Source organism: Ammospiza nelsoni, chromosome 17 (assembly GCF_027579445.1).
Source record: "Ammospiza nelsoni isolate bAmmNel1 chromosome 17, bAmmNel1.pri, whole genome shotgun sequence".
Classification (NCBI taxonomy): domain Eukaryota; kingdom Metazoa; phylum Chordata; class Aves; order Passeriformes; family Passerellidae; genus Ammospiza; species Ammospiza nelsoni.
In genome coordinates, this window is record NC_080649.1 from 12,582,026 (window position 1) to 12,608,242 (window position 26,217).

General features: G+C 40.9%; 1 protein-coding gene across 5 annotated transcripts in view; it reads right to left on the reverse strand.

Annotated features, from left to right (window-relative positions):
- RBFOX1 (RNA binding fox-1 homolog 1) overlaps nucleotides 1–26,217 on the reverse strand; it is a 1,162,992-nt gene that overhangs the window by 645,903 nt on the left and 490,872 nt on the right. For all 5 annotated transcript variants that reach the window (XM_059484829.1, XM_059484819.1, XM_059484826.1 and 2 more), the window contains one exon: nucleotides 22,019–22,081. In XM_059484829.1, the coding sequence (XP_059340812.1) occupies nucleotides 22,019–22,081 (63 nt within the window). The remainder of the gene's footprint in view (nucleotides 1–22,018; nucleotides 22,082–26,217) is intronic.

Below are 26,217 nucleotides of genomic sequence, written 5' to 3' on the forward strand. Positions count from 1 at the left end.
TTACAGCTGGTGTAAAATGTGTGACACTACAAGAGAAACCCTTGCCAACACAAACTGATTTTCCAGGGCCTGAAGAGGACAATTGAGCTCTTACATGCATATTCTGAAACAGAAGCAGGCAGCACACCCCTGAGATGTTTCTGAGCATGCCACCTCTAGCAATCCCTGTGCAAACAAGGATTTTCTGTGCTGGGCATGAGGGCTCCTCCCTGCTGGGTGACCTAACATCTCAGACAGCAATTTCCCCTGCAATGAGAGCAAAAAAAATGACATTCCTCTGCTCTTTGTTTGAATTCACTGCTGCTGGTGACCAGGAGTAACATTCAGCATGACAAATAATTTAATGAACTACTAATTCAGAGTTGACCTTCACTGAAAGTACTGTTTAATTACCCAGTGTTTCTGAAGTCAGGCAGAAGAATGTTAAACCATTTCTGAACAGGTGCAGGAGGCACACGTTAATTTTAATAGCAAAGGTCATTACACAGGTATTTCTGCACTTTTTCCTGGCATCTCTCCTGTCAGAGAATTACTTGGGTATGTTTAGGAAGACAAGGAAGAAAAAAAATATTTCATGTTCTTTCAGCTTAGTAAAGTCTTGTCTCCTATCTCCTTTTTCCCTTTTTATTTTTAAAGAGTAAGTCTAAATCCAATGATGAAAGAGGAAATACATTATCTTGCAAACTGAAGTGGTAAGATTAGATTGGTGCGTACATAGCTGAGAAATACTTGCAGTATGTTTTTATACTAATGTGTAAAAAAACTTCAAAGCAGAATGGAGACATATTTTCATATAAACCTGTAAAAAGCCCCTTAACAAAACCACTCCACTCATTGAAGAGGAAAAAGAATTCAGCAAATTAACCCATGCTTGACAATCAGCACAATTGTGAAAATTCTTTGTCTGAAAGCAAGATCAATTTCTTCTTTAATCTGTGGACATGAGACATGAACAAATAACTTTGTAGAGAAATAAAGATTTCTTGGCCTGTCTAGCTTTATCTTATCAGGCTCCAGAAGTGGGCTTCATGTTAGAGACTACTTTTTTTTTTAAATCTTATTGCCTGAGGAAGTGTGAAAACAGCCTCAAGAAAAAGCCAGCTCTAACAATATCGAGCTTATTCTCTCCCTCTCTTATTGTTTCATCCTTCAGGCTTTGATGCCTTTCTCACAAGGACTATTAAAAGTTTCCAACCCCAGTGAGAACATGAAGAATGTACCAGAAAGAACTCCTTACCACCCTGTTTTCCTAAGGTACCAAATGACATCTTTTCCTTCAAATGCCACTGGCAATGGGAGGTGGGGGTCACATTTTGCAGCTTAATAAAAGTGCTGCAACTGTAAAATTCATTTTCTGGTTTAAAAATGTAGAAGGGGATTTATTCTCAAGGCCAGTGAGGTTGGGAGTTGTAGTGGATGGGTTTGTTAGGGTGTGGTGGAGCTGGATTTGTTAATTTTGGTTTTTAAGGTTTTTTAAAACCAGAAATAAGCTAGGAAGTGCCAACACTTTATGGACTTCCCTAAAGAATAGGCTGAGCCCTCCTATAATCACTGCTCCAAGAATAAAAGAAATCAAAGGGATTTTCCCTCTTTTTCTGTGCAAAATAACACACACCAACTTTTATTACCTGCAGCCTACATTCAGAGCAGTAGTTCTGCAGGGAATGTTGAAATGCTCATCTGCCCCTTAGCTTTACACACTGGAGTCTGGTTCCCCAAGCCAACATCCCATCCTCAGTGACACTACAGTGTTTCATTAAGAGTAAAGTGCTATTTTTTTACACAGGGGAAAAAAAAACCCCATCACTAAAAAGCAGTAAAGTGTACCAGAGTGGCCCTAAAGGATACCAACTAGATAAGGTGTGTTAGCTGAAAATCACTTTGTATTATTTAACTGGCTGTCCCTACCACACTGAGCAAATCTAGCTAGATGCCAGGCTGGAAGGGAATTTCATGCCTTGTTGTCACAGGAAGGTTTCTGGCACCAGGACAAACTCTGATGCCAGAGAAGCCACTTGTCTCAAAGAAAGCTTTTCCTGCTGGCCTGGCCATGAGAATCCTTCTGGCACTCTGCTTTTGAAACCTTGCCTATCGTGCTCTGGCTGCTGCAAATAGATTGTTGATTTTTAGAAGCAAACTTAAGTTGATGTCAGCATTGCCAATCAATTTCCTAGCCCCTGACAGGCAGTGTAAAATCGAGATTTCAGGGTAATTTTTATTTTTTTTTTTTGACCAGAGAAGGCTTCTGAGTGGAAGGAGGCTGCAGCAGCTCTTTCCTGAGTTCCCTAATGCTGTATGGGACCCCAAGGCAGCGTCTTGGATAAAGAGAATTAGCCATGCAGCAGGGCTGCCCTTTCCAGTGCTCTCCTCTCCTCCTAAATGTTGGTCCCGCAGCTGCCCAGTTCACCACACCACATTTGTTTGGTCTTTTTTGCAAACAAATCTCTACAAAATCCAATTCATTTCCAGTCAGAGAAGCTGCCTGATCCAGCCAACAGTAAAAACAATATTATTTTTATATTCATGCCTACTCCAGGAATTTAAACTATTAACTATACTCCAAAACTATTATTTAGGCTCCAGTAGAACATACTGGGAGATTCTGGATGTTCTATATCCAGGCTCCAGAATGAAGATTGTTTTTTGTTGAAGCTATGATATTACTGCTCTGAAACAACCAATGGCTCAATAATTTCAAAGATCTGTTTTAGGGGGTTTTTTTTTGGTGTGCAGGCATTCAGCCATTAGCAAGGACAACATTTTGATTCAAGTCATCCTTAGGTCATGGCAATTAATAAACACATTCTGTTCCACAGTACTAAAATTGCCAAAAAACCCTCATATTTCAATAAATCAGATGACTATAAATCATGTTTTTACTGAAACAAACATTAGATAATGGGAAAAATAATTGACCACACTCTTCCCTAAGCAGGCCCAGATTATTGGTGGTTATGTTAAATACAGAAATTCACATCCAAGCCATTAATGCATGCTTAAAATGCATCAATAATTCAGCATTTCTTAAGTTCAACCCGGGAAATCACTTTTTACAGATAATATATAGCACAGAACTGTTGGACCATAAACCATTAAGTGTGAAAAAGATGGAAATATGGCCAACCCTGCCTTTTCTGCATAACTCAGCACCTTCCAGAGCTGGCACTGCCCAGCCAGTTCGGAGAGGTTCCTGCAGCAGAGCAACTCTGTTTGCAATTTCTGTCCTCCAAAATGGGTGTGATACTGCAGAAACTGTGGGATAGGATGGAAATGGCACAAAACCCCAGCCAGAGCTGGGATGGAGGAGCAGGCAGTGCTTTGTGACACTGCAATTCTCTTGCAAACTGAAGTGGTAAGGTTAGATTGGTGCCTACATAGCTGAGAAATACTTGCAGTAATTTTATACTAATGTGTAAAAAACTTCAAAACAGAATGAAGACATATTTTCATATAAACCTGAAAAGAGCCCCATAACAAAACCTGTATTTCTGTACTGCAGAAACTGTGGGACCAGCAGGATGGAAACGCTACCCCTAGCACAAAACCCCAGCCAGAGCTGGGATGGAGGAACAGGCAGTGCTTTGTGACACTGCAATTTGCACTGTGCTGAAGGGAACTCTGAGAAGGAAAAGCACTCTGTGTGTCTCACACATAGAGGCACTAATAGCTCACTCCCACCATGGGGTCTGGGCTCCTATAGTTTTATCATTAAAGATTTTGGTCAGTCAGCTGTGGTGGTAATTATCACATAAATTAACTGAGAGACAGGAAAACCAGAACCTAAGACTAAAAAAAAATAAAAAAATCTCATCTCCAGCAACAAAGTACAGGACTTCATTTTCCAGTGATATTTTCAAACCTAACACCAATGATGACCCAAGTTTTTTTTCTGGAATATTGCTTAGGTTACAGAAAGAAAGTCTATTAGTGAGTGCATTTACCCCCTGGTATCCAGCTTTTATCTGCTGACCTGTCAGAGTAAAACAATTTTGAAGATGTATTTTCAGATACAGGTGATTAGCACAGCAAGGAAAGCAGCAGAGTGAAAATTCTTTTTCAGAGAAGTGTTACTGCCAAGGAGTGTGGGTAGAAAGAGGGAAAAGCAAAGAACAAATCAGTTTGGGTACACTGGGCTACAGTGATCACATTGTTTTGGGTTGTGGGGATTTTTTGTTTGAGGTTGGTTGGTTTTTTTTAGATAAGGTTATTCTGTTTTAAAATACTCCATGCCCTGCTCAGCTCTGCATGGAAATGTTATCTTTTCAATGCATTCAGCTGACAATGCAAATTTCTAAGAGAATCCTAAACCTTGTCTTTAGACAAGTGTTTAAATAAGGGCACCTTGAGATTTCATTGCTCCATTCCATCGCTCCAATACAGGTTCAAATTTTATTTCTGCTGTTCTTGACAGAATAGGGCTAATTTTTTTTTTTTTTTTTTTTTAAGATCTCCAACAGAGAAAGCCTCTCCCTGGCACTAAATGATGTTTGCTGTTAGGAGGTTTGCCGTGCATTTGTTGTCTGGTTTAGGTTATTTTCTGCTCATTTAAAATCCAAGTTCATCCTTCACACAAGGAAAAGACAAAATTCCCTAACTGTTGTGGCACAGATGTTGTCTCCATGTATCAACATGAAGGAGCCTGAAATGGTTGGAGATCACACTGGGCAGTGGCTGATAGAACTGCAAGGGCATGACACTTAGCTAATTTAATTATGTCAATCATTACTCCCTGTAAAGTGATATTCTCTGCTCTCCTTTTCCCTTCCTGCTTCTCTGCTGAAGTGTTTAATGATGCTGCAGGAGGAAGCTGAGGCCTGAAGGAGTTACACAAGCCTCTAACACTGTTGTATAATTAACCCTGAGGCTGCTGAGGATGGACAGGAGCTCTGGACACCAAGCAGGGACACCCAGAGCTGCCCAGGACAGTGCCCAGCCAGCTTTGGCACAGCCCCAGGAGCCCAGAAGGTGCCCAGGTACCCAGCTCTCATTGCCCAGCCAAATCACAGTGGGCAATGCCTCCTGAGCAGGGGGAGCCCCCAGTGCCAGTGGGTGCCCCTCGTGCCCTGCTCTGTCACCAGGCACTGCTGAAAGGCCCTGGCACCCTGCCCCAGGTACTCAGGGACACTGAGCAGGATCCCCTGAGCCTCTCAGGCTGAACAGAGCCATATCAGCCCTGTCCTGGGGAGCCCAGAGTGGCCCCAAAACTCCAGCGTGGCCTCCCCAGGGCTGAGCAGACAGCAGGGCCCACTCCATGTGCCAGCAGCCCAGCTACCCCTCAGCTCCTCTGCCAGAACGGCACACTGCTGGCTCTTTTCACATGCTAACAGACAGGTTTTCTTTTCCTTTTTCAGTAATATCACTTGTAGGAGTGACAGGGGTAGGAGGGTGGGAGATCTCTTCAGCCAGGTCAAGGAACTTGTGGTTTATTGCACAGGGCCTGGGGGCAGGGCCCTGCTGGGAGCTGCTAAACACAGCTAATAGAGCTAACAGGTAAGAGAGTGAAGTTCCCATTACAATACCATAAACCTTCTTCTGTGCTGAATACTCTCATTCTCACTAACCAATCTAGTACAATATAAAAATCCAACAGCATTTACATACAGCCTATGAGAATCATTATATTACCATACTCTGTTACATTTTAAACCCTAAAAACTCCTCTTTGGGCCCCTTCTGCCAAGCTGGCAGGGTCTGCTCTGACCCTTGGAGCTGTCTGGAAGCAGAGGGTGTTGTTCCATCAAAAGGGGATCACCTTCAGCCGGCCACACCATTGTTTTCCAGTTGTTCAGTAACTGAGGTATCTCAAAGCTTGCCTTCATTTCAGTCTTGCTTATAGTTTCTATATTCTCAAAATCTTTTGCCAGACAATCATATTTATAAGGCTTTCCTGTTTCATCTTCCCCAACAATCACTGATATTTTTCACTACATTTGTGGTCTCTCCTTAAGTCCACCATCCTCAGCTGTATTTTTTTATTAGTTTTACAGAAGACACCATCCCACGCTGTGAGGATGGTCAGCCCTGGCACAGGGTGCCCAGAGCAGCTGTGGCTGCCCCTGCATCCCTGGCAGAGCCCAAGGCCAGGTCACACTGGGACAGTGGGAGGTGTCCCTGCCATGGCAGGGGCAGGAGCTCTTATAGTCTCTTCTGTAGCCATGATATTTTTTGAAAAATCCTTTCCTTAGGATTTTTTCTCCTGAGAAGCTGAGAGGCCTCAGGAACAAAATGGAAACATTGATTATCTGCTGCTGTGGAATGCAACAGGTGCATCTGTGATTGGTCTCATGTGGTTGTTTCTAATTAATGGCCAATCACAGTCCAGCTGTCCAGACTGTCTCGGTCAGTCACAAGCCTTTGTTATCATTCTTTTCCTATTCTTAGCTAGCCTGCTGATGAAATCCTTTCTTCTATCTTTTAGTATAGTTTTAATGTAATATATATCATAAAATAATAAATCAAGCCTTCTGAAACATGGAGTCAGATCCTCATCTCTTCCTTCATCCTGGGACCCCTGCAAACACCACCACGGTCTCTTCCAACCCAAACACTTCTGTGACTCTATAATTTCTATAAATCATGATTCTAGAAACACAACCAAAGTTTACATTCCAATCCTATCCTTCCTTACAAACCCCTGTGAGTGAGGGTTTCTCAGCACCCTCCCAGGAGCACTGGACAGGCACAGAGGGAGGTCTGTAACTGCACCATTGGAAGATTTTGGGATCTGTGCTGGCGCCCCTCCTCTGGTTTTACATGCAAGCCTCTATACTGCTGCTGAATCAGAGGCCTTTAAAGGTTAATAAACAACAAAACATAGGTTTGGAGGCTATAGAATGAGAATAATTTGTCACTGTCCCCATATCATCACAGAATGATGATACTTGGAGATGTCATATTACAGAATTCTACATAGCAAGAAGAAAGCTGACTAATTGTTAATTCTGCTGCTCCTCTTCCAGGCAAAGAAATTCTTAAATATCTTCCAAATGACAAAAACAACACATTTTTCTTTTTGGTTTTGCTTGCTTCATGCCCACAGCACTACAGAGATATTCCCTGACAAAAACACCGGATGAGCCAAGGAGATTGGATGGGATGTGCAATAAACCTGTGACATTTGGGAAAGCTTGGCAGGCAAAGAACACCCCACACAGAAATCAGACCTCCAAAACTTTTAAAAGCAGCAGCAGCAGCCAAAGAGCTGAGATTGGCAAATTGATTCAAGTTTGAATCTAACATCCCATTAGCAATTATCAGTTTTTCTAAGGTTGCTTTCTGTCCTGTCAGTCTCCAGTCCAGACTGGGAGCTGGGAGAAGGCAGTGGGAGATATTTTTCTCTTCTACACACAACAGCAATGGCTTGTGAATAACATGCAGATGTTACAGTGCTTGTTTCACAGGCTGCTGCAATGATTACATGTCATTAACTAAACAAAGAAAAATCTGAAATTAAATAAAAAGGAAAAACCTGGGAAGGAAAAAATCTGTCTCCAGACACGTTTCAGTTATCACAAGCTTAGCCCACTGCCTTTGCAGCTGGGTTTGTTGCAGGCTCCCTCCACATGAATAACACCCCTAACAGAACCTGGCACACCAAGACCAAGGATAAGAAAAATGATATCAAGAAAATGATATCACAAAAGTACTGAAAACTCCAGGGAAAATCAGTGTGTCTCTGTCTGGATGAAGGCTCTGACATCCCACACTTCCCATGCAAGGGAAGTGTGAGTGACTCCTAAAAGACTCCATCTTCAAACTGTAGATCTGCAAGAATAAACCCCCCAAGAACCAGGATTTACTGAGGACCTGCATAAATCTTTGTGTGCTGCCTATTTATGCCCTACTAGCTCCAATCATTATGACTCCAAAAATATCATTTGTACTAAATAAAATATTTTTTGTACTAAAGGACAGAAGAATCACTTTAAATATGAAAATGTGTTTTAAAGGCTCATTGTGTACAGGGCATTTGCACACTGACAATCTCGAGTGGCACTTTAGAGAGAGTTCTCAGACAGCTGATGTACTTTACCCTGGAGTACTTCCACCATTGGTTTGATATATTTGTTTATGCATTTTATAAAAACTCTTAGTTCAATAAATGCTGCAAGATCAAATAGCATGCTTCTGAATTATGCAAAATCCTATTATACATATTGTAAATAAACTCCATGAAACATTCATCAACTTCAGAATGGTTTCATAAGGACTCTGTGCAGTGCTTTCTCTTTTGTATATTTTGAGCATTACAATTTTGTTGTAGGTTAAACTTTTCCAGAAAGGAAACTACTTTGGTATCAAGACACATGCAACTCTCTCAAGTGAAATACCATTTAAATTACCTTTCATGCCAAAGCATGAGCAATGCAAAGCCACTGAAATGAGAAATGAAGTACAAATCACCACATCTATCTCAGTATGTTTAACACCATTGAATTGTTAACACTAGACCTGAGAAACTCCTGATATTATTGGCATTTTAATTCCTCTCTGATATCACTACAGCAGAAAATTCAGCTTAAAAAATCCTTAGGTAATAAGCTATTGGCTTCTCTGGGTCTGGATGGAAGCTACTTAAGATGGTATTTCATGTTTGGACTCAGGTGTTTATTATTTCTTACCAGTAAAACTGTCTCACTGCTGTGAGTTCACAGCTTTTCATTAAAAGGCACAAAATGGCCAACAATCTCTTGGTACAAGGTCTTTTAAAACTAAACTATCCAATTAAGAACTGACACCTATCTACAACATACTAAAAATCCTAAAACTTAAATTTCTCACCAAGTGAAGCACCTGCACTACTCTCTATAATCTATTTCACATTTTTGTGGATTCCAGTCTATCTTGAAGTCTAAGAAACTTTTTCTATGAATAAAAGTCTAAGTCAGTGCTGCCCTGGGGGTCAGGGCACCCCAGAGCAGAGAGAGAAATATTCCCAGTGCCCTGAGTTTCCATAATAACCCAAAAAGAAGTATGGGAAAGTAGATGTACTCCCACCACATACATCTAATAGAGGATAAATATAATAGAGGACGAACTATAATAAATAGATTAATTCTAATAAATATAATAGAGGATATATTCTGCTGAGTGATAAACTCAGGAGATTCTGAACTGAGCATTAACATGAGAGTTATGCCAATGAGGAGAAACCTTCAGTCAAAGTGCAGGAAGCTTTGCTTCTGTTTGGCTTCTGGGGCTCTTTTTTGTCTCTTTTTGAACACTCAGGGCAAAGGACTCCCCTTCACCCCGTGTTCAGAGGATCTTCCAGGCTGCAACCACTTAGAATAGAAGCAGGATGAAATTGCATAAAGTCTTGCAGATATCAAAAGTTCCACAATTCATAATGAAAGAGAAAAGGGGATTTATCAGCAAACTGTGAAGTCACAGACACTAAAAGAAAATTTAATTCTAAATTTCCTCTTCTGTTATATAGTACAGGCTTCCTGCAATCAGATGGAACTGTTTTCACCAGTTTTACATTGATATTGAGGAAAAACCTCAACAGTAACCCAAAACAACACACAAAACAACTGGTTTACCTTATTTTAGGAGCTAATTAGGGAAAAATTATGGATGAAGACAGATTCTTGCACACAAATATGAGGAGATGCCTGTAACCCTTATTTTCTTCTTGCAGACAGACTTACTTACAAACACACCAAACCTCAGAAAAAAGGTTTTAAATATAACTTCTACATTATTATATTTTCTATATTTATGCAAGTACTTTGGCTATAAAAAGGAAATTATTTTAATCAAGGTATTAATGAGAAAACTTGACATTCAAATTAGCTGTTATTCAACTTCATTTGACAAGTATTTTTTAAGGAAGTTAATTTAGTTTCCTTCTCTCTCTTTTTTTTTCCTCCCCCACTAACTCATAACAAGAAGAGTTATTTTACCTTATGGGCCCTGATTTTCCACTGAAGGGCAGCAGAGCAGCCCAACCTCAGTGAGCTGGTGCTGCTGAGCCAAGCCAGCCCATCTGTGGGCAATTTCAGCACTCCCAGATGCACCAAGAGCCACTGGCAGAGCTCATCTAGCACAGGCTCAGAGTTCACTTCAGACACATGTTCTGGCAAAGCAGGAGAGGTAAAATAAAAAAAAAAAACCTAAAATCCAATTAAAATATCACATCCATCTATCTATCTATCTATCTATCCATCCATCCATCCATCCATCGTCACCTCTGTCTTTCTTTCTATCTAATAGATAGATATTCCTTATCTATCTATCCATTCATCCATCCAATATCACCTCTGTCTATATATCTATCTATCCATCCCTCCCTCATCCATCCCCCCCTCACATCCATTTATCCATCCCTCCCCCATCCACATCCATCCATCATCCATCTATCTATCCATCCCTCATTCATCCCTGTCCCCCATCCACATCCATCCATCATCCCTACTTCCCTCCACTCATCCATCCATCCATCCCTCATCCATCTATGTGTCCATCCATCCATCCATCCATCCATCCAGCATCCCTCCATCCACCAATCCACATCCCTCCATCCATCCACATCCATCCCCAATCTCTCCATCCTCCACCCATCCCTTCCATCCATCCATCAATCCCTCCATCCCTCCATCTCAGGGAGCAGCACTTTGCCCTCCCTGCCACACTGAGAAATGTCGTCCTGAGTGTTTTTCTGCAATAATTCCTCGCATTTCTCCCCTTTCCCTTCCTGCTCCCATGAGTCACTCCCTCGCTATCCCACCTCACTTATTTATTTGGTTAGTTGCTTGCTAACTGCAGCTTATTTGCACTTAAAATAGTCATTATCTTCCAGCATATCTAAATAATTAGGCTAATGACAGCAGGTTTATTTCTGTTGATTCAATAATGCATCACAGATAATATCACCATCCCAAGTCTGCTCATTTAGGAGTCATTAATAAGGCCTTCCACCAAATGGCAGAGTTGGCTGCATTCAAATAGAATAATGAGGATGCAGTTAGCTTTGTTTCATTTGCTCCTGAATTCTTATGTAAATGGGGTTTTTCTCCAGTGTTTCTCCATTATATAAAAACCCAAATTTACTCCAAAAAAGAAAGAAAAATCGCCTTTTCTGTGTTCAGCTGAACTTAGGAATGCTGGAAAATAGCAGCAAATAAATACTGTGGCCTGTACCATATTCTTATACTAATGATATTTATTATTGATCATATAATTATATTAATTATGTCCATAAAACAGTGTCAGTCCACTCTAGGTCACAACTACTCTGGGTAGAAGAACACACAAAAGGTTGATTAAGGCTGAAGATTAAAAAGAAAATCTCATCCCCACACAGACACCAAACTGACCACTCCTTGATCTTTGGCTGAGAAAACACTTAAATTACAAGACCATTAAAAACACACATTAAAATAACTGAAAGGGTTGTCTGACAATAATGAATTTTAATGGTTTTCCCAGTCTTGGACTTATGAAATCATGAAACTATCCTCAGAGGCTGCAGGAACACAGAAGGGGACCTACAAAACGTCCCATGTTTGCTCCTGGGGGCACTTCAAACACTTGGTTTGAAGGCATTTCCCTTCAAAAAAAGGAGGATTGGGTAGCTAAGTATCAAAGCTGAGTGCAACTGCATCCCACATTACAGGGCCCTGAGATGAGGTTTACCTGAAAGCCAAGGACTGATTTTCTCCCTAAGCAGATCAATAAAACATTTTGGAATCTAAAATTATGTGATTGGAATCAATTCAATAGAAAATGGCTTTCAAGAAAACTACTGCCACTTTAAAAGATTTAAATAGTATTCTTTCATCATAATTCAACAAATACATTTTTTAAAGCCAGTGAATAACATAAATGCTGATTCCTGTCTTTAAATTTCCCATTATGTATTTCTAGATACACAATTTTTGTACACAAAAAAACCATAACCGAGAGCCACACACCAGATCCATAAATACATTTCTAATGCCACACATCAGAGGAGCTGGTTTAACTGGATTGTGTCAGCTAAATCCCCTGTCCTACAACAATCACCTTTAGATGTTCCTGAAAGAATACAAGCACCAGTGTCCCCACAGTAATCTGCCAGGAGGGATATCCTGCATTTTGTTCTGTAGGAAATACCATACATTTATTTAGATAATTATTCTTAACTTGCATTTATTTTTTGCATCTGAACCAGTGGAAAAGCTGTTGAATAGCACAGAAAGAGCCATGCTTTTCATCAGTCTGACTCCATAATCCCTGTCTTATGAATCACGTCACTAGAACATCAATATTCAAATCAATATCAATAATGATTCCAATCTATCCTTTCTCCATGTCACTCCTCCGTCCCTCATTTCCCAAGGGAAAGGCTGTACCATGCATTCCCTGCCTGCCCTGCACAGCAGCTCCTCCTCCCCTCTGATCATTCCTCCACCTTCCCTGGACCACATCTCTGCGTGGAAACCAAAATTTGTGCTCAGCAGCACATGTGAAACCAGCTCCAGCAGAAACAGGGCTGTATTTTCTGTGTGCAAGGCCTTCTCTCAAAGTTGCTAAATATTCAATTTGCTTTTTCTGACAGCTGTCAAGCATGGAACTAATGCTGCTGAGAACTCCATCTGATGTTTCCCAAAAAACCCTTCTGAGCAATAATAAGCCATGCACGCCCTCATCAAGGAAAGATTTCCATCTATTATCAAATTCTCCAAGTGAATTTTATTCTGGCACTTAATCCTTCAGCTTTCTGCACTTTCAGTTCTGCCTGCTTGGAACAATCCTATCTCAACAGAAATATTATTTTGTCCCTTTTACAAAGTGAACACTGTAGATTCCCATGCACTTCCCTCCATCAATCCCCTTCACTGTAAAACAAAACTAATTTTTTGAAAAAAAAAATTAAAAAGTCAATTAAAAAATCAAAAAATCAATAAAAATTACAAATTAATAAAAACAAATTCATTCCAGTGGAATTCTGGCAGATCCAGTGGATTCACTACACTTGAGCCCCCTGGTTCATGGATGTGCCCCTAAAATCTCCCTATCACTTGTCTCTGTGCTGAGATAGAGATCCCAATCTCCAGTCCCCATTACCCAAGTGTGTCTGAGGCTGCTGCTCTCCTCTGGCTCTGGCTGCATTTCCCCCTGCCCTCCTTGTCCTCCCAGTGAATCCCTCTCCTCTTTCCTCAGCATAACCCGTATCTGCTATCTGTCCTTTTATCAGCAATGGCTCTATCTGCCACAGGGCTGGGAGATCTTGATTCCACTCTTTGTGATTTCTTGAATAACTGGGTCACCAAGTGGGTTTTGCCTTCCAGTCCAACCCTCCTGCAGTGCTTCCATTGATATTGCAGTTTAAGCAGATAATCCCCCTCCCTAAAGAACAGATCTTTTTATGAGAACCTTCCCAGCTTTGCTGCAGAGAACATTAGTCCTTGGAATTGTGGAATTGGGCTTATTTTCAGGTTAGAATATTCTCATATGGTCTTTTCATACATTTTAGGGCTTTTATTCCTTCCATCCTGCACTATTAGCAATGAAAGAATGACGTTGTTTTTCTCCCCTCTGTTCCTTTAGCACTGAACCCAGAGAGCCCATAAAGGAAGGCACAAAATCTCCCCCTGGAATGCAGCATGAATCCAGGCAGGACTTCATTCCCACATCTGAGGGAAGCAGGAGAAACATCCCACAAGGGGGAGGAGTGGGATGGAACAGAAAGAAGAGGAAGAGGAGTGTGTGTGGAACAGTGAAGAAGTCTCCAGAGTGCAGCAAAACAGTGCTTGGGATAATTTCCCCACTTTGAACACTAAAAAGGTCTCCCAAGAAACCAGAGGCAGAGTTTGGATACCAGGAAGGAGCAGTAGTGAGGGGGAATGTTTACAAGGATCTGCATTTGGGAATAGTGTTCTGGAAGAAATAATTTATTGACATCTGGAGACAGAGCCACAGTTATTTTAAATATGGGCCATTTTCTTTAAGATTATGAATCATGAAAAAGTTGTCTCCTATTACATCAAAGACTCTTTCAGGGAAAACTAGATGATGATACAAATACCCCTGAACCTACTGAGGATCAGCCTATTCCATTTAACTGCACATCAGTTGGTACAAAATATTTTCAGCATTTCAACAAGTGAGCTTCAGAGCTGCTTTAAAAATACTCTCTGCAGAATGCTCCTACTCTCTCCCTCTGGTACCCAACAAAGCTGAAGAAAAGCCAACTCTAATGTTATTCATCAAGTTATGCAAATGCAGGTTTCCTGTGTAGTTAAACATCAGGTCTAAACAAGTCATTTCTTCATCCACAACTTGTCCAATACAGAGTGTGCTGTTCTGAGCATACCTGTAGCTTTTAAATCTACATATCCTCCTGAACACATTCCTTAAACAAACATTCCTGAGTCAGTCACAAGAACTTGTACTGAGCTGCCATAAAATCACTTGTGTACTACCTGCTTTCATTAGTTGTAGTGGGTTTATTGTTTTCTTAGCTCCCATCAATGTTTTATTTCTCCAGGTGAGTGTTATTTGAAGCCAAATGATTCAAGTATTCAGAATTCCTGCCCTCAATGACAAAGGCACCTCCCTGAAGCTGATTCTGCCCTGATCCATCCAGCTCCCATTGTCAGATCATCCAACACTTTCAGTAGAATTGATCCCTCAAAGTGTGATCAGGGCACACAGGGCAGCGGAGCCCAGTCCCAGAGATGGACTTCTGCCATTTCATCATTTCCCCCCTACTTTGGATTGAATCCTCTGCATATTTTGCTATTTACACAAGATTTTTGCACGATTCTATTTCGTATTTTTGCTGCTAGGTTTCATCCATGGTGCTCCTGCCTCCTGTATGCTTTTATTTACAGCTCCCTGTTGCACTAATAGTGACCAAGGTGCAAAAAAGCTTGTCAGACAAAACCAGGCCTATTGCCTGCAGGAAAAAACTTGGAACCAGAAAATACAAATATTTGGGAACCATAACTCATGCTGAAATTTACTTTTGGGTTTCAAGGAATCTGAGTGGCAAAGAAATTGATTTGTTCTTCAATATCCTAACCTGGCTTACACAAAAGACAGAAAACCATCTTAAATTATTTTGTCTCTGCAACTTCTATTACTTGTAGGCTGTGTGGATCTAAAAATCAATAGCACACAACATCTTGGTCTTGATAAAAACATAATTTGTGAAGGATTTCAGATCAATTTTTTTCTCAGTGTAGGCCCAATATATATATATATTTTTTATAACTGTGTCATTTAGCTGTGTAAACTATCCTTCAAGATAAGGGAAAAAAACACCACAAAAACAAACTCTCCAACAAACAAAACCACTCTGCCAGTGCTTCTCTTCTCTTTTCTTGGTGTGCTCATGAAAGTTCCTCTGGGGTGCAGATGAGGAAAGCACAAACTTCACAGTAAAGAAAACCAGGAATATTATAGGTGTGGCAGGGTTAATTTTCATCACAGAAATGCAGATACTGCCCATGTGGTGCTGTATTTTGGATTTTTTGACTAAAGCAGTGCTGATAAGGGTGTTATTGCTATTGCCAGGCTGTGGCTGAGCAGTGCTTGCATCAGGATTGTCTTTATTATTTTTCTCTCTTCTTTTTCCTCATTCTCCCTCCTCAACCACTGAGCTGGGGCTGCACAAGAATTTAGGATTTAGGAGCACACACAGCCCTCCCTCTGTCACAGACATATTTTATATTTTAAAAATCCTTTTGCTAGGATTTTTTTCTCCTGAGAAGCTGGTAAGCCTCAAAGGAAAGGAAAAACAATAATTATCTGCTGCTGTGGAATGCAACCAGGTGCATCTTTGATTGGTCCATGTTGATTGTTTCTAATTAATGGCCAATCACAGTCAGCTGGCTCAGATTCTCTGGTCAATCATAAGATTTTAGTATCATTTCATTCTTTTCCTTTCTAGTCTTCTGATGAAATCCTTTCTATTATTTTAGTATCGTTTTAATATATCATTTTCTTTTAATATAATATATATCATAAAATAATAGTTCAGCCTTCTGAAACATGGAGTCAGATCCTCATCTCTGCCATCTCTGCCCTCATCCTGGGACCCCTGTGAACACCACCACACTCGCTCTGCACACAGAGCCAAGGACTCTGCTTTTGGACCCACCCGCCCAAACTTGCCCTGATTAGTCTGCAATGGGTTTTGGTCACAGACAAGCTGCTCTCCTTAATGCATTAACAGGTGGAAGCATATTTCAATAGGATAAAAGATAAAGGCTTAACTCCTTGGTAGGAAATCCCACACTGCTGAACGCCAATGGTAAGTTCTAGAATGGTCCACAGTGCAGTGAGCTCCTAGGAAGGCCCACAGTCAGAGCAGTTCCAGGAGGTAATCTCAGTATCTGATATTAAAAACTCCTGAAGGAAAAGTAAATGCTGCCAGATACAAATCCACTTTGACAAACTCATGTTGTTTCACCTATTTCAGTTTCTCAAACGATGCAGCATGAGGATAAAATTTTCATTTTATATCAACAGATTTTTCTTACTCCCCAGAGCTCTCCTTCCTCCCTGGAGATGCATTTTCCAACTGCCACCTCATATCCAAAATTTAAAGACTTATCAGTTATATGATTTCTAACACATCTTGCAGGACAAATAAAAATTCCCACAAAAGCTGTTGTCTATTGGTTGTGCTTGTGCTACACAGGAATTACGCCACAACACAGACTTGTGATTTAGTAACTAACCTCAAATGTAATGGGGGAACAAAAAAGAAATGAAATTTCCCTCACCTCTAAATTCCTGCAATCCAATGCTCCTGTTCATTTCCATGAGCAGTAAAGACGTTCCCCCACTGGGAGAGGACCAGGTGGCGCCCAGGGATGCTCAGATCAGGATAAAGAGATATTTCTAGGGCATTAGATGGGCTCTGAGTGCTCTGTGTGCAGGGACAGGGATTCCCCACTGACCACAGCACTGAGAGACCTCACTGTGACCCCTGAGTGCCCACACTCAGTGTTTTTTTTTTTTCCAGCAGCACACCCCAAAACCCAGAGCAGCCTGGCCAGGTTTAAAATTTCCTGTACTGAGTACTCAAGTGTCTGCTGTGGCTGCATCTCCACCCTGCATAACCAAAAAAAAAAAAACTTTCAGAAGTCTGTAAGCTCTTCAAAGAAAAGGGGATCGAGTTTATATCTTCATTAAAGGATGGGGACACCCCTGGCATGGCCCAGATCATCACCAGGAATGTCATATTTCAATTAGCTCTGCCCTGTGCTGAAAGCACTTTGCATATCACACACTTTCCATACACATTTAATAACTGCAGGATTTTCTTAAGGAAAAATTTCAATTTTATGAGGCAGGAAGGAGCATGAAACTATAAGGTCTTTTTCACTGTCAAATGAAAAAATCATTAAGAATAAAAGTTACTGGATTAGAGGCAGAGCAGAGGAAAGATGGCCCAAGAATGTAGGCAATGATTTGGGATTTGAGAAACATGAATTCAAATCCTAGCTCTGCTACACTCCTTCTCCTGGCACATCACTCAGGCTGCTCAATTTTCTGGCTTCTCCTTCTGTAATAAAGAGATAATAGCACATACTAATCTCACAGGAATATTTGGGCTTGATAGCTCTTAAATGCCACGGAGCTGTGGAAATGAACTTGATCAAAACCCTCTTAAAGCTGCAATCTGGAGAACATCCAGAGTGCAAACAATTGCCAGTGAAATTATTTTGGATGTTTACATGCATGTGGAAATTTTCATAAAGCCTGAGTAAGAAAATGTCTTTGTGATGTTCAGAAAAGAAGCTGCCATGAACTGTAAATACACAGGCTCAGGCCAGGCTGTATTTATCCCCTAAGGCTTTTACTTGGTTAACTCAAAACACCTCTTGGAAAGATGGAAAATTTAGAAAAGAATCCATCAGAAAGAAATAGGGACTGAATTGTTAAAAGGGAAGAAGGAGAAATTAGGAAATTGTCGCAATGTTTCTTTCCATGTACATTTGTGTACAACCAAGGGAATTTACAATGCTAATTTTAGTTACAGAGTTGTAATTTGTGATAATCTACAGTGATATTTCAAAAAACCCCCTTGTGTTAGGAGTCTGCCTCTTCTTTTCAAGATGCCCTATTCAATTTCAGTGGCCCTTATGCTCCTGAATCTGCTTTGAGAGAGTAACTTGAGCTGCCCCAATAAATACAGAAATCACCTGCAGCAGTGATAAAGCACAATCTAAACAAGGACAGCTCCTTTATTTCTGTAGGAAGATCATGGTTTCAATGAGCTGAGCAGCAGAATCACCTGTAAATCACAGGCAGACCTCTGATACTCTGGTTTGTAGCCCTTTTACCATTCAGGAAATGAGAAATTATAGCAGTGGTTTAACAGTGACTCCTATAAACCTGCTCCCACATAACTGCTCCTTCATCCAAAAAAATGGTGATTTTACTCATAAAAACTTCACATTAATGACAGCAAGGAAAAAATCCCACAACATTTTCTTCCCCTCTGGTAAATGAAACCTTGGAACATGCAGATTTTAAATACCCCAAGCCCACCCAATTAAACAAAAGTATATTTCACTCCCTAAACAGGAAAGCACATATCTAGTGAAACATATCTAACTAATGGAAAAGCAATATTACAAACAGCCACCTAACACTGAATTACCTCACAGCAGCACTAGGAAAAGGAAAAAAAAAAGATAAATCCAGCACAGGTCAGGCTCAGCTACCCTAGTTAAGCTTTTTCTGAAGCAAAACATCCATGAGAATATTCTCTGCTCATCATTAGGAGTGGGGAAATGCCTCGCTGCTCCTGGCCCTTAATGAATTCCTACAATAACTGTTGAAGATATCTGAAGATATTGCAAAACAACAATGAATAACATGACAGTGGAGCACATCCTAACAACTAAACAGTTCCCCATCCTAGCTGAGATAAAGTAATGGAGCAGAACTTACTGCATCATTTATGTTGTCTAACTACCATTCTTCATCCCTTTTTTACTGTAATTTGCACATATCAGTAATTCAAAGTGCTGCAATTGAAAAAATATTCAACTCTCTAGACTAATACTCTCATTCAGACTGCATCAGAATAGAGAGAGAGATGGATAAAAAAGAATGCCATCATTAATTTTTTTCTATATTTTTTAGAATAAAGAGATAATATTGGTTTCTTTCTAAGAGAATTGTGGTATTTTACAATAGGTCTCTTTCACAATTTTTTTTTCACATCTCTCAGGTAGAAATCCCTAGATCACACTAAACTCCTCAGACTCCTCCATGGCATGCTATGATGTTTTGGAAAATAGATTTATTGTTTTAACAATTTTTCACTATGTGTTTAATGAGGGGGAAAAAAGGACTCATAATGCCCTCTAATATTTTCAATGCAATTACAGCTATTTCTCTTTTATTATGTTCTGCGTGTTTACAATTCCAAGGAAAACACAGCTCACTCTAAAATTAGAGAAAAGGGGTTTAAATGTCTTTTTTTTTCCCTGGCTTTATAAGCCCTTCCTGCAGGCGCCTCTGCAAGGTAAGACTGGAGAGCAAAAGCCTTTTAATATAAATATTTTTACATCCAGCAGGGTTTAAAACATGGATAACCATGGCAGAGCTTCCAAAGGATGAAGCTGTCAAATTAATATGAAGCAGCACCCCTGGCTCATCCTTTCTCTGCCACTTTAAAATCTCCTAGTCAGGGAAAGGTGTTACTAATAAACAAGATCACTTAATTACAGTATGTTTATCAAATTATGGAACAGCTGTTGCTGCATGCACAACCTGAAGAAGAAGAAAAAAGAAAACAACAGAATGGGCAAGAATTGTAGAAACTTTCTGCCAAGCACCAAAACACTTCTGATTTCTTTTCTTTTTTCTGCTCCAGACCCCCTGCCAGTCACTATTTGTCCTTGATTTCCCACTGTATATTTGGAACAATTCTATCTCCCCTGCCTGTCATGTTTATTTTCAGTGGTTTTCTGGAGCTGTCTTGTATTGCTTTGTTTACTGGTTTGCTCAATGCACTGCAGCTTTGCTGGAGTACTGGAGGCATCACTGCACCATTAACAGAAGGTCAAGCACCCAAATCCATAGGCTGGGAAACTGAATTTTAAAATCGAGGATTTCTCTAGTTCAAGACTTTCTAGACTTACCTCAACATATTTCTCTATCAAAACGAAACAGGAAAACAACTACAAATCAACTATAGCTGGGAACTGAAATGAAATTCAACCCAAGGAATACAAAATTCCATTATTACAAGAGATTTTGAGAGGGAGCAGATATTCATTTGAACACATGCAATTCCAACACCCTAACACCTGTGTGCTGGGGTGGAATTTGTGGTTTGCAATGCCTTTTTCCGGGCAGGGAAGGGGACAGAGCGTTCCAGCGGTGCGGTAGCTGTGCCCCGTGCCCCAGGAGTGAGGAGGGCATCCCGCCCAGGCAGATGGAGCTGCCAGGAGCCAGCTGCCATCCAGAGCTGTTTCCAGGCAACACCCGGGGCTGGGGCTGAGCCTGCTGACACAGGGACCCCTCAGCTGATGGAGAGTCCTGCTGCTGCCCTATGGGCACCGGGAAAATAATCAGCGCATGATGCACGAGCGGGTTTGGGAGCGTTAAACCTTCCTCAGGTTCCAAACGAGCGTTTTCTCCTTCTCTCTTCTTGCAGCTCCCCAAACCTCTGCTTTAGTTCGTTGAGGGGAAATGAATATCTTTTTCCTGGAAGCAGAATTTATAGCTACTGAGGCACTGTGTTCACAGCCAAATTAATGTGAGCTTCCTCCAAACATGCTGTGATTATCTCAGGGACTGCTGTCTCCCCTGGGCTGGAAACCCCAACCTCCTTCGTGCAATTTCTTACCAGAATTTTTCTAACAAAAGCTGTCAATTGCATCAAATTCTGCTAAGGGCTGTAAGGTTATTCTGTGCTAGAAAATACTGTTCGTGACAGAGGAAAAGCTAAAAGCAACAAGCATGCTGAGCACTACAGAATTGATTTAAATCTATCCTCAAGATGAACAGGCTTTTTTTTTTTCATCCAGTAAGCCAGGCAGTCTTTTTGAAATAATGAAATCTTATTTCAAAGACATTAGGAGGAAGATGGTGTTCAGTGTAGGAGAATAAATGCAAAACTCTTTTTTTTTTTTTCCTAGCAAGGACTGTGTGTCTAATTTTTTCAGTGACATGAAACTTTGTGTGTTGGGGCAGAACTCAGCTTCTCACATTAATACAGTGGAACAAAAAAGTGAACACAGTCTATTATTTTGTCAATAGTCATGTGCAACACAGAACAAAGAAGAGTGTAATTATAAATGCATATAAAGCAAAATATACTCAGCCTAATACAGAACAAACCATGCTCATTATCTAATACAAAATATCTGAGAATTGGAGTTTATTTTAAGCAGAGGATTATTAAAAACTGTTTAAATATAAAATACACATCTACCACAAATTACAGTTTTGTCTGACACTTCTGTGTATATCCTGAATAAAAAGTGCTTAATCATTATTGGTTTTATGTATGTGCTATAAAGAAAAACTTTACTGAAGAATAAATTCCTAGTATAAGTGAGCAACAAGTGGTTTGGATTTGAAAGCTTCTTCTCACAAAGGGAAAAGGCAAAAAACTAATCAGCACAAATACTTTTTTCGTATGTCCTATAAATTTTGGAGCTTAATTCATGATATCCTAACTTTATAGAGAGCATTTTCAAAAGGACAGCATGATGAATTAATTATCCATTGCTGTTCTGAGGGCACAAAGTGTCTGTGAGTAATCTGTACACAAAGTAATCAGCCAAAGGTGGCACAAACCTGACAGTGACACAACCCAAACATGCACGAGGGAAACACAAGAGAAAATCCCTTTAACCTCCAGCCAGAACCAGGCAAGATCATTTCCTAAGGATGTCACTGCTCACTGAAGACTAAAACCCTCAGACCCTTTACTTGTGCTCTGCTAGACTGGTGATGCAGCAAGCTGGAGAGTCCCAGGGATTTCTGCATTAACTGGGAGAGCGCAGGAGAGATCTGGGAAAATCAACAGGCAAGAAAAAACCCAGGGACTTACTGAGAGGAGGCTCTGCTCATGGAAACAATAGGCACCACTCGCATGGGGCTTCTGTGGAGTTTCCTGGGGAGAGAAAATCACATTCTTAGTGGGAATGAGGGATTCAGGGCAGCTCCTGCTTGTGCTCTGCCCTCACAGAGAGATCCAACAAAAAATACAATTGATAATCCACTGCTTGGGCTGTCACTGCACGCACTGTTGGGTCAGAAGGGTTTTTTTAATTGTAGTACAAAGCCAAACTGCAAAATCTGGTTATCGATTCACAAGCCTCATTATTTATTACACATTCCATGGACAGTTTGCAATGCATTTGAAACTAAAAATCTATGTTTTCATTTCAAATTCACCTACTAAAATAGAAATTATTAAGCCATAACTGTAAATTTTCCCCAGCACAGGTTTCTGTTTCAACAGGAACACACCACTGTAATTTGCTTTTTTTATATCCTTCAAATGAAAATTTGCAGCATTTTTGCAAAAGAAAAGTTGTCATAAAATGCATAACAAAAAGGGGGGCATTCAGAATATACTTTACAAGCACAGATTTGGGAATTGCAATTGGGTAACACTATTCCCTGCCATTCTTTCTTATTAATGAGCAGCTGTGACATGTAACATTTTGCTGAATTATTCACTGAATTCCAGTAGGTACAGTAAGCTCAGCCATGTTTTACCTAACAGATTCTCCCTACGTGCATTTTTCATTTCCACATGCAAAGGGCATTATGGATTCTTTGATACAAATACTCCTGAAAGTAGAATTTTTGTCCATATTTTGAGTCTCCAAAGATAATACACACTTAGGTCAGAGTATAATCAAATCAATCTGTCAGTAAATTTAATATGCTTTTTATCCACGTCAGTAAAATTCCTAACAGTAAACAGGGCACAATTTCCAGGGCTTGTACGCACTGAAATTATCTGCCTCACCGAGTACACTGGATTTGTTACCCAGCTACTCTGGCAATACCTAAACAACCAGCAGGACTTCAGGCATATCCACATGATTTTATGAAGCAACTTTGAGTAGAAGGAAAGACTAGAAGAAGCTGGAAAATGCCAGTAGTTTTTTGTGTGAAAAACCTCTACTGTAATTGTGATAAAATCCTATTTGCAGGCCTCAGGATAACCTGGCTGGCTCTGGATTTGGGCATTTAGCCTTATTCCTCACACTGACACAGAATGCCCTTGAGAGCTGCCCACACAGCTACAAGCAATCCTGTGGAGAAACATCACCTGCACATGGCCAGTGCTAAATTTCCTTTTCCACAACTGCCATCAATTGTGGCAAAACATGAAACAGGCAAGTTTTGCACTCCTATGACTGAGAAATAAACTCCCAGTCAGCCAAGCTTTGCTTGCAGCTGGTATTACAACATTTACACGTGGCAGGCACACCAAGAGCAGCAGAGCTCCTGCTTGTCACTGTCACATTTTCTGAAAAATCCTCCTTGCCCAGGATTCTTCTCCTGGGAAGATGAGAAGCCTCGGAGAAAAAGGAAAACAATACTATCTCATTTGCTTCTCCTGTGTTTTGCTGCTTTGGAATGTGGTTTGGACATTGTTTATCCAACTGGTCACTGTTTGATTGGTTTCATGTGAATTGTTTTGACTTAATGACCAATCACTGTCCAGCTGTGTCAGACTTTGGAAGGAGCCACGAGTTTTCATTATTATCTTTTAGCCTTCTCTCTGTATCCTTTCTCTATTCTGTAGTATAGTATTCTTTAATATAACCTAATATCATAAAATAATAAGTTAGCCTTCTAAGAACATCAATTCCTGCCCCAGAAAACAGCACACCTGCTCTGTTCAGGGACAAGGGAAACTGCACAGGCAGTTGGAAGAAGCCCAGCTGAGCGTGTAGGGAGAAGTTTGGCACAGATGACTATCTATTAAAATTCACTTAAAAATGAAGAAGTGTTTCCAGGTGAAAGTGCCAGTACTGAGACACCCCAGGGATTTCTCCCTCAGGGCTGCAGCTGAGGCAGCCCCAACAAGCTGAGCTTGTTCTGCAGGGTCACTGAGACAGAGCCCATCCAGGCTTCAAAAATATCACCAGAGCCAAGCATTCCAAGAGCATCCCAGACATGATGTTATTTTCCAGTAGAAGTGGTTTCATTAAGGATTATATTAAAGAAAATAAAATTACCTAAAGCAATAATAAAAATCACTACTAATACATATATACAATTACTAAGCCTGACTTAACATCTACTGCTTCAGACCTTTATCAAAAGCCTGTGTCTAAATTGATCTAATCTGATATTTTTTAATTCTGTTCTAAAAATGCAATTAAACAATGATATCTCTTGCTGCAAGTTAAAAGCCATTCCCTTTAGATAACAACCAAATACAACAAGCAGCGAGTTCTGCCATCATTAGACTTCTAACCATATTACTTCTATTTTGAGGCTTTTTTTGTTTGGTCTCAGTTTAATTTCCTGTCAGCCTTACAAGAGATTTCTAATGTTTGGGCTGTAGGATATGCTCTGATTAAAAATAATCTTCCCAATTACTGCCTGGCACGACTCTACTGCCACATGCACTCTGCCACTGGCTTCTGCATTTCTGTCAGCAGTAATTGTGTCTGTAGCTTCTAACTGTAAATGAAAACCCAGGGGGCATATTTGGGTTCCAGTTTCCTTTGCCCAGCCATATCTTTTAATTTGCACTGTCTGTCAAAAGGAGATGTTTGTAGGCACTAAAAGGAAATCCTCAGAACATCAGGTTAAAAAAAGGGAAAAGGAGAAAAAACGAAATGCAACTGGAATATGATAAATCACATTTGATATTTATGCCAGGATGCTCCACATAGAGCAGCTCACTGCCTTGATTAGCCTTAGAAGAGGGGACTGAAACCATTTACTGAGCATTTCTAGCTGCACTTTATTACCATTAAATTTAATCCTGAATCTTAAGCAACACCTTAGTACAGCTATTTCTTTTAATTCAGTCGTTACAATGAATGCTTTACAGAACAGCATTTCCTATTAGAATGAAAAAAATATTATTTTTCAGGCTCTGGGCTCAACTGTGCCATGAGGTTTCCATCTCCAACCTGGCTGACCTCAGACATGGCCCTCTGACTACACTGCCCCTTCTCTCCAGCCTTTGGGCTCCTGTGAGGACTCCAGACCCCAAGGGTCCCCTTGTCCCCCTCCATCCCAGGGGGCTGCTGCTCCTGGAGCCCCCAGGTGGACCCTGGGGCTGTCAGTGGGATGTCTTGGGAAGGCTGCTCTAGAGCAGAGGCTGGACAGAGCTAAAGAATAAAGCAGGGATTTATTAAAAGGATCTCCTCAATGGATCCACCTTGGGCAGCACAAGAGCCCAGCCAGGGCTGCACCCAAGATGAACCAAAATAGCCCCAAAATGGGTGACAGGCCATGAGGTCTCTCACTGTGATCAGTTCTGCTCCATTTGCATCTTGCAGTTCATTGTCCACTTCCAGCTTTAGCCCACGAAGTCCCACCCTGCTTGTTTTTCTCTCCTCAGCCCATATTTTTTAGGGTCTTGGGCCTGAGATTTGGATCATTTGTCCTTGGTCCCCAGCTGCAGCAGGAATTGTTTTGTCTCCCTGCTCTGTGCACAGAGCTCACCATCCCTGAATATGAAGCCTCAAACACTAAAGCAGCACAGAATCTGAAAAATGGAAAAGCTCAAACCTGAGGCATTAAGTGGAGCTGGCTCTGCTCTCCGGACCCAGCTGGGCTGTGCTCCCTGGGGCACCACAGAGCTCCTGGGAGCTGCCCCAGCCCTGGGAGCCACAGGGCTCAGACCTGGCCCTCAGTGCAGCCACAGCCACCAGGGAGGATGTGCTGGATGCATGTTCAGACCCCATAGATTCGCTTTTCCTCCAGCAGTGCTGGAGAGGTGGCCCCATGTCCCAGGGAATGCTCTGTGTGACAGGAGCAGCATGGGATCAGGGTGGCCTGGGGCACAGAACCTGGAAGGACAAAGCACCAAGCACAGGCCGTGTCCTGTGAAGAGGGCACAGAAGAAACTCAAGGAGGAGAAAAAACAACTGATACAATGTCAGAAATGGAGTTTTGTGTGGAAGAAAAAAAGAACAACCAACTACAGGTGCAAGAATGCACATGGGGTACTGCAAAGGGTAACAGCATGAAGAATATTAACAAGATCAGTTGCAGTGTTTGCTAGAAGCAAATATTCTCTATGAAATTAAAAATACTGCAAAA